This window comes from Ostrea edulis, chromosome 1 (assembly GCF_947568905.1).
Source record: "Ostrea edulis chromosome 1, xbOstEdul1.1, whole genome shotgun sequence".
NCBI lineage: Eukaryota > Metazoa > Mollusca > Bivalvia > Ostreida > Ostreidae > Ostrea > Ostrea edulis.
In genome coordinates, this window is record NC_079164.1 from 46341419 (window position 1) to 46351619 (window position 10201).

Sequence of the window (10201 nt, forward strand, 5' to 3'; positions counted from 1 at the left end):
GTGTGCAAAACTTTGATCCCCTTTTGTGGCCCCATCCAACCCCCGGGGCCCATGATTTGAACAAACTTGAATCTGCATTATGTCAGGAAGCTTTCATGTAAATCTCAGCTTTTCTGGCTCAGTGGTTCTTGAGAAGAAGATTTTTAAAGTTTTTCCCTATATATTTGTGTGTAAAACTTTGATCCCCCCTTGGGGCCCCATCTTATCCCCGGGGGCCATGATTTGAACAAACTTGAATCTGCACTATGTCAGAAAGTTTTCATGTAAAAATCAGCTTTTCTGGCTCAGTGGTTCTTGAGAAGAAGATTTTTAAAGATTTTTCCTATATATTTGTATGTAAAACTTTGATCCCCCCTTGTGGCCCCATCCTACCACCGGGGGCCATGATTTGAACAAACTTGAATCTGCAATATGTCAGGAAGCTTTCAGGTAAATTTCAGCTCTTCTGACCCAGTGGTTCTTGAGAAGAAGATTTTTAAATGACCCCACCCTATTTTTGCATTTTTGTGATTATCTCCCCTTTGAAAGGGACATGGTCCTTCACTTGAACAAACTTGAAAGCCCTTCACCCAAGGATGCTTTTGGCCATGTTTGGTTAAAATTGGCCCAGTGGTTCATGAGAAGAAGATGAAAATGTGAAAAGTTTACAGACAGACAGACAGACAGACGGACGCCGGACAAAATGTGATCAGAAAAGCTCACTTGAGCCTTCCGTGAGCTAAAAACCATTGAGAAAGTTATACCTGTACCTATAGTTGTTCAGTTACCAGTAAGAGATATACCCACAAAATTCTTGAAAAATTAGTGTTTGCAATAGGATTTCACAGTAAAATTATATGTAAATAACACCCATTCCCAAAACAAGTCATTATTTACTGAGGAAGTTCAAATACCACATACAGTATCCTAAAATGCATCTCTAAATTAATTGATTTAGGTTAATTACTGCAATGAATTTTGTGAAACAGACCACAGTAGAACACAGTTGTAGTGAACCTCCAGGTCCATCGAAAAACAGTTCGTTATAACCAAATTTCGTCATACAGTAAAATTTGGTTATAGCAAACATCCAGGGCCATCAAAAAATAGTTCGATATAACTAAACTTCGTTAAATCTAATAAAATTTTCATTATTTTCCTCTCATAGGAGAATAAATACCACTTTGCAATGGGCATGAATTCGTTATAAGAATGTGCGTTATAAACCTGTTTTACTTTACATAGCTAAAGATCTATTTTACCCTGCAGTTACTGGCATTTTAAAATAAATTGTACAATAACAAAATATTAGACTCTATTCCATTACATGTAACATATTTCACTTTGTTAAAGTACATTTACAATAATTATGACAATCTAGCAGAATTTTGAGTCACCTGATTTCAGAAGTCGGATGAGGAAAGTCAATCCTATGGCATTGAAAATTCTCTTCTTTTCCTCTGTACTCATGTCTGAACATCTTGTTGTTTTGGCCACCTACAAGTACAGTTACATATATTGTATGATATACAGTTACATATATTGTATGATATACAGTTACATATATTGTATGATATACAGTTACATATATTGTATGATATACAGTTACACTTCGGTATCTTGAACACTCATATCTGAAATCAAATAAAGGGTTGTCGTATAGTTCCAAAAATTTTCAGGTCAGGTTGGTTCAGGATTTTTTAATTCGCGTTTGGGTATTTTGGTTCGGGTCTATTTACCCATTTCAAAAATTTTAAAACAACAACAAAAAAAAAAAACCAAGTTAAAATCAAAAACTTTAATTGTATTTTGTTACAATAATTAGTCGTGGACGTGGACTCTGGTTTAGACTTGACATCCATGGTACTAGAAACAGCATTGTCACTTCTACTGATTTCCATTTCATGCTTTCAATGTTTTGTCATTGACAATGTTGATCCTGTGGCGTATTTTAAATGGGTCTAATATATCTTATATACTGTCATTGTTTTGTCCATAATGCCATCATTTTACGATTGAGGACTTTGACGCCATTTTGTTTAAACGGGTTTCTAATAATGATTCTATATTAAAAACTGAGCCTGAACTGAAATACATAAAAATGGAACCAAACACGAACAACACTATCCTTTGTTTTCATTTATTTTGGGTACCTGTTTCACCCCTACTTGAATTCTATGGATACATGTATGTTGAAGGGATTCGGAACTCCCAACCACTTAGTCTTTTAGTATTTTACCATTGATATCTCAAATCCTTGGATATCTCAAGTCCCATTGAGTTTGAGATAACGAGGTTTGACTGTAAATAATGATTGATTGATATAATGATATGCTTTATATGTTTCAGTGTTGATAATTTTAATCATATGTATTGCATTATAATGAAGAACTCTATGGCATTTCTTACAGAAGCTTGATGTAAATTATTTTCATATCCTACTATTAAGAAAAATCAGTCTCAAGTCTGGACTTTACCATCAACATGGCAGCAAACTTCTCATTGTCAGATGTGGCCTCCTGGAGCTTTACTATACACTTCTCCAAATTTTTGTTTTCCATGGCTTGGGATGCCATTACTAAAAAGCCTAGAACAATGAAAAAAATAACACACAATCAACACTAAACAGCCTAAAAGGTGACAAATGCATGAGAAATTATGCAATCACTCCAATGAAAGAAATTACACACAATCAAACACAATATTTGAGTGACATTAGTTTCTCCAAGGAATGACCAATAATAATGCACAGTTTTCAAAGTTACTGAAACACTTTAATCACCTCAAGTTCGTGTCAGATTCTTAAACTAAAGATTAAGAAAATTCAAGGAATGTATGTCCATTGATTACAGTTGTGATTAAAGTTCGCCTGAAGAATTGAAGAAACTAGTGGAGTATACGATATCAGCATTGTCGTATGTGTGTGTGATTTATGTTTATTATAAATGGAAAGCAATTGAAGAATATTATTCTTCAAATGTTTCAAATCAATATGACTGACCTTTGCCCTTTTGAACCCCAAAAGCAAGGAGTCACTCTTTTAAATAGACTCTCCTGACCTCCAAGTATTCATTATAACCTGTCTGCTGGTATCACCATCGTTGATGGATTTAATATTAATATATTGTTGATTCACAAGGTTTTGATATCATTATGAAGTATCAGTGATAAATTACATAAACATTAGCTTGATACAGTATCTATTGGTGCCAAGACTTTACTGTTTTCTTTTTGTCCATCTTTATGATTATAACAAATATGGAAGATAAACAATGAGATTACACATTGCAGATGACACGTTCATGATATAAATATAGACTGTAATCATAATGCTTTAATTTTCATGATGAAGTAAACAAACAATTGAAATTTAAAAACCTGTGTTGTTAATCTCCCTTCCAGCTTTAGATAAACTACTAAAAACAGCACTGATTTTTCATATATCAATGCTTGTCATTCGATATATCAATTCTCATTAATGATAGCTATATATCTATTAAGCGCAGGGTTCAACATTCATGCTCGCCACCTCATCATTTCTACCCTGAAATGATTTTTGACGACTCGTTTGTTAACCTATTTCACCTAAAGGGCGACCTTGAGACATGTTTGGATTGTCAGTAAAATATAGAAAATGAATACAAATGTAAATAATGTGGAAAATATCCAGCTGGTAAACGTTAATATTTTGGTCTGATGCGATCATGGAAGTCATCTTTCAGAATTCTGAAAATGTCCCGATTTACATTTTATTACGCAAGAGCATAGCATCTGGTTAAACAATGTAGATTATAGATATTTAATCTAGTTGGGGTATCCGTGGCTCATTTATGAAGATGAGAAAAAGTTTTTTCTTAGTGCCAAAATGTCCGCATTATTTTCCGACTTTATTCAGGGCTCAACATCATTCAGACTTGAAGTTTTAAAATGAAAAATATATAAGCTACTGATTTCAGACACAAGAAAAAGACAAGTGTAAACTTTATGGACAGAAACAACAGTTGAAATTCTGGCCGAAACAGTCAAAGATTTAAGATTGAGAATAGCGTTTTGTTTTTTTAATTTTGGGCCAATTATGGGCATAAAAGAACAGCAAACATACATATTTTAGTAAACTTACAGAGAGGGGAAGAAATCTAAATGATAAGCATACACAATGTCTATTTGATGTATAGTGTGAGTGAACTTGCGAAAAAGATTGATGTTAGTCAGAGCAAAGAGAAGAGAATGTAGTAGTAGAGAGCATGAAAAGTTACGGAGAGGATGAAAGTAATTTATATAAGGAGATGTGCGAGAATAAAAATTATGTTTGCGAGGAGAGTTTTTGTCAGATTCTGTTTGAAACTGAAATAAATATGTAAAACTTTTAAAACCTAATACATTTAAAGTCCTTTTTGTTTGAGCAACCTGAAACCTATTTGGGCAACCTGTGATTAGTACCTTGGTTGCCCAAATGGCAAGTTCAAATTTAATCCGAGATTCTTCTGACTCTTACCCCCGCTTTTATATTTGACATGTGCAGGGGAGAGTCAGAGCGGACTCCATATTGAAAAGTGGGAATTCAGCGACACCAGCTGGTGTCGCTGCTTTACCTACCTCTTACAACTTTATTTCGCGGATCTATCTTCCAAGACGTGAGAATTCAGTTAACGGAAGATAAATCTATAAATAGATCATGATTAATACGATGTTATCGCCGTTTAAACGGCCCTAACACCGACAAATGGAGCATCACTTGAATTAGGTCGCCGCCTCGCCATTTGATTTCTTTGCGCATGACGTCAGCACATGTAAACACAAAATTCCATCGTTTAAACGGCGATAGCATCGTATTAATCATGATGTATTTGTAGAATAATCTTCCGATAACTGAATCCTCGCGTCTTGGAAGATGGGTCCGAGAAATAAAGTTGTAAGAGGTAGGTAAAGCAGTGACACCAGATGGTGTCGCTGAATTCCCACTTTTCAATATGGAGTCCGCTCTGACTCTCCCCCGAAGAAGTCACAAAATAAAAGCGGGGTTAAGCAGGTTGGGAACACTTCCCCTATAGCGAGATATTCTCGCTAAAACGTGATTATCCCTCTTTAGCGAGAAATAAACATTACCATAAACAGGTGTTTTGGCGTCTTTATTGAAAATAATGGCAAATCCCGTGCAATGCTGAATAAGTGCGACACGCACTCAACATGATGCGAATTGTTTCTATGAAATTGACAACATAGTCATGAAATTGCATATCAAAGTTGCTGCGTAAGAGGGAAGCAGTCTGAAATCCAATACACATCGTGAGCGTTTTTGTTTTCATTCATATATTTGCAGAAGTATCAGACATTTTAGCACTTTTTCTTCTTTTCACATGAATCACGAAAAGATGTACTCCGTGGGTGTTTTTCTCGGTTGTACGGGATATATTTATTCTCGCTAGAGATGGATAATCGCGTTTTAGCGAGAATATCTCGCTATTGGGGAAGTGTTCCCAACCTGTTAAGAGTCAGAGGAATCTCGGATTAGTTCAAATTCTGATGAGTGGAAAACCAAAAATTGAAAACCCAAAAATGATGGCATTCAATGAACTGAGAGAAATATTTATCTCTAACTGCTTTCATATGTTCATGAAGTGGTGATAATGTAACTGAACGTCTTGTAGCGTTACTGGTCTAAATAACTTTTTTTTTTGTGTTCAAATCATACATCGATCCTGGAACTTATAGAATGTAATTATATAAACAGTGTGTAGTCAACGAAATCTATAAACCTTTCAAAAACTAATTTACCCTTATAACTGAATTATCACATTTCAGGTGGGCATTTAATGAATTCTTCCAAAGCAATCTCTGGTTTTGACATCAGAGAAAATTCGAAGAATCATAGCAGGTTTGGTAGAATCAATGTTCAATGCTGTAAGCTTTAAAATATCAATGCACCTGTTTTAAGAGAAATTGCCAGTAAGTGTCCGAAATGTCCAACTTAGGACAGATGGACAAATTCCCGTTATTGCCTCTCCGTCGGTCCCACGTTTTTCAACTTTTCGCGATTCCCTCACGATCAATGCAGCAATCAATTTTTTTCCTCCGCCACAAGAAGAGTAATTAAAGAAAGATAACTCTTCAGACTCGTTTAGGCTGAAAAGTTTTCATTCGCAAGCATCACAGATGGGTCACAATTTTTGCTACATGGATAGGGTAAAATACATAAACTTGAATTGTTAACAAGGTTTAGAAAATCTTTAGAACGAATTATTAACATCGTCAGAACGATTTTTAAAATCAAATATAAAATCAAATAATGCTCACAATAATTCAATTATTGCTCTCTTCAACTGAATTCTGGCGCGCCAATAATTCTTTAGAGAGAGCAACTATATAATTAGAGATATCTTCAATTCAACATATCCACAATTGAATTAATGATCTCTTTAATTGAATTGTTGCTCTCTTTAAAAGAATTGATCATGTGCGCATTAATTCCTTTCATATATACAAAAGTATTGGAAATTATTCATTTATTTGATGAGAGCAATCATAGAATTGGTGCGCGCATCAATTCAATGGATGAAAGCAATAATTGAATTGATGCGCGCATCAATTCAATTATTGACCGCAATAATTGAATTGATGATGTCTTCAAATCATTAAAGATATCTTCAACTATTTAAGTTTATAAACTTAGATCGATAACCATTTTCAAAACTTTGTAAACAATAACATACCTCGATACTTGTTTACACAACAAATAATAATAACTCTCTATAACGAGCTTATGTCATAATGTATTAGTAAAACGTTTTAAATAACTTGGCCAGTAGATTTTGATCATTAAAAGTAAAAAAACAACCGTGATTATTGGGGATTCGTTAATTCGTCCATTCAACGTCCCTACACTCTTTCTATACCTCGGTATGCGTCAATGAAAATAAAAAGGTATAAAATGTGATGAAAATAAAAACAAAACAAAACAAATACAATACATACAGATTACAGGTTAACATAGAATAAAAGTGTGACCTTTGAAACTTACGGAAGCCGATAGGTTCCAGGGTATAAATTAATATTCATTTAAACTGGCGGCCGACAATCATCCACCTCACTCTCTCTCTCTCTCTCTCTCTCTCTCTCTCTCTCTCTCTCTCTCTCGTTCTCTCTCTCTCAAAATGAAAGGGGTGATATACAATGTTAAAAGAGCATTAATTGTTTGTTGGTTGTGCTGTTGATTTACAAAGTTATATAAATGTACATAATAGCAACATGTGTTGACAGATTTGCGCAAGAGAAAATCTTCTTGTGTACTTAATCTACCAACGTTACCTGGAACGTAGAACCAGAGGGCTGACCCTCCACTTTTTTTTTTTTTACAACGTTCATTTTTCGTTATTTTCACATGTAAAATGAGATTAAAGCGGAATGGACATGATTTGAGCTGAAAATTTCAAAAGTTAGCAGTGTTTGGCACATCTCGTTTTGTTTTAAACATACTATTTTCTATTTAGTAATATATATGTAAACCAAAACATGGCACGACCCTTATTTACATAACAAATTAAAGAATTGTGAGTGATGTATCTCACTTGTAACTCAACAACTGACATACAAATTTTGGTTGACCATTAGAAATACTTTAGTTAAATATCAAAAACAATAAAAATAGGGAAAAAAACTTTGAAAATGTTCATCTCAAATCGTGTCCATGCCCCTTGAATTGGTGGATTGGCCCCCATCCCACTCTTTTGGTGGTTGTAATGAATGGTAAAAATGTGAATTCAATGAATGACTTGAAAGACGAACGGAGCCCCCTCCCTCAATTTTAGGAGTATGAAGTTTGGGTGAAAGAGAAACTGTCCCTGCACTTTGAAAAACGATGCTACTTGTCTGCGTACTATTCAAAATCTTAGAAAAATACTCACACGACAGCAGGCCTGGGGGAATGGCAATATGTAATGGTAATGTACTGACAGTCAATATCGGTGTAATGTGGGTGTAATGTGTAATGGGTCATTTTTGCATTACAAGTAATTGCAATGCAATGCAGTACCTGTAGAAAATATTCTGTACTGCACATTACATTTACATTACTTTAAATATTTGGAAATAATTTGGAGGTTATACATTTGTAGCGATGATAGAATTTACGGACTTTCAACGAATATATCAACTTATTTCTCAGTAGTATAGTCTGCCTTGATTTAATTTTGTCATATGTAGAACATGTTTTCGCATATCAAATTAGTTGCGAGACATACACACTCTCCAAGTGATAATGGAAGTGTGGGAAGTTGACGAAACTTCTGAAGTCATCAATATTTAGCTCACCTGAGCTGAAAGCTTAAGAGAGCTTTTCTGATCATCCTTTGTTTGTCCGTCCGTTTGACTGTCCATGCTATAAACTGTCCACTCTCTCATCTTCTTCTCCAATACCACTAAGCCAATTCTAATCAAACATGGTACAAATCATCCTTGGATAAAGGGAATTTATTTTTTTTCAAACGAGGGCCACGCCCCTTCATGGGGAAGATAATCAAGAAAAGGGCAGAGTGGGGTGGGGTCATTTAAAAATATTTTTCTCAAAAATTGCTGGAACAGAAAAGTTGAAATTTACATGAAACAGCTTTCTGATTGAGTATTTTCTAGTTTATTTAATTCATGGTCCCCTGGTGTAGGGTGGGGCCATAATAGGTATTTTTACATGCAGATATACATGTATAGGAAATGTATTTAAAAATCATTTCAAGAACCATTGGGCCAGAAATGTTGACATTTACACGAAAGCTTCCTGACATTAGTAAATAGTAGATTAAAGTTTGTTTAAACCATGTCCTCCCGGGACGGGGGGGGGGGGGGGGCACAAAAGGGGATCAGAGTTTTGCGGTTAGGAGGGGCGAAACTATATGAAGCAGGGGGTCTGGGGGCCGCCTTGAACAACCAGTGGGTCCAGGGCGGTGGGGGCCCAGGGGACAAAGCCCCTGGAAGCTCCTGGATTTTACAAGGCTTGAAATATGTCTCCTATTTAGTCATTTTCACTATTTTCTATCATTTCTAATAAGGTGAAATTAATAAGATGACGCAAATTTTATGGGTTTTGGGGAAGAATAAGTTTTCCCAATAAAATAATTCAAAAAATCAAAAGATTTTGTCATTCATTTCTTCAGAAGTGGAAGAAATTATTGCTTCTTTTTTTTGTTTAGTACATTTTTTAAAGAAATCAAAAGATTTTGCCATTCATTTCTCCGGGAATGTAAGAAAATATTGCTTCTTTTATCGTTTAGTACATTTTTCTGTTTTTCTGAACAAGACACCACGATTTACCTTAAATGTGAAAATTTTAGAGGCTGCGCGCCCCCCCCCCCCCCTTTAAAATCCGCCACTTGTACATATTGGGATGCATCTTTAAAAATCTTTATCTCCACAACAGTAGGACCATGATTAGTCATATTGATATGTAAGTATCTTCATGGAGTTCAGATTCAAGTTTGTTCAATTCAGGGGCCATGGGGGTAGGGTGGGGCCGCAATAGGAGATTAAAGTTTTATATGGGAATATACCTGAAATACTTTTCAAGAGTAGCAGGGCCACACAAAATCATATCCAAATGCATTTATGTTCCCAAATTGTGTGGATTCAAGGCGAATATTGAGGCATACTGTCTTGTCCTGTCTGTTCCAGACTTAACCTTAAATTATTCATAACTTTTGACTTGCAAGTGATAGGGCTATCATATTTTATATGCACATTCCTTTTGACAAGATCTTTTTGGTACCAAAGTTTTTAATCGTGTGTCCTTGAAGTTTGACTACTTAAAAAAAAAAACTAACACTGAACAAGAGGTACTGTGAGCAATGCTCACTAAGAATACCCCCCGCTTACCCCAATCTCCCAAAGGGTGTTGGTAATAGGTATAAACTACCTCTTTTCTGAGTGTAAAAAACAAATGGCATGACAAACCGAACCATATTGCTACTTCGATGTCCAGTGTGTGTGACCTTTGACCTTTTGACCCCAAAATCGATAGGGAACATCTTCATCTCATGGGTAGTCCATATATATGATATGGTGACTGTAGGTGGAAAGGATAACGCTTTAGAGCCCGGAAACCATATTGCTACTTCGATGTCCAGTGTGCTTGACCTTTGGACCCCAAAATCGATAGGGAACATCTTCATCCCATGGGTAGTCCATATATATGATATGGTGACTGTAGGTGGAAAGGATAACACTTTAGAGCCCGGAA

The 10201-nt window shown here is 35.4% G+C and overlaps 1 protein-coding gene across 1 annotated transcript in view; it reads right to left on the reverse strand.

Moving 5' to 3' along the window:
• The window catches only part of LOC125654756 (neurochondrin-like), a 26758-nt gene extending 20700 nt beyond the window's left edge, over positions 1–6058 (reverse strand). The window contains exons 1-3 of the mRNA XM_048884794.2: positions 5905–6058; positions 2457–2566; positions 1377–1476 (exon numbers count right to left, since the gene is read on the reverse strand). Coding sequence (XP_048740751.2) covers positions 1377–1476; positions 2457–2555 — 199 coding nt within the window. The 5' untranslated portion in view covers positions 2556–2566; positions 5905–6058. The remainder of the gene's footprint in view (positions 1–1376; positions 1477–2456; positions 2567–5904) is intronic.
• Positions 6059–10201: the final 4143 nt, after the last annotated feature.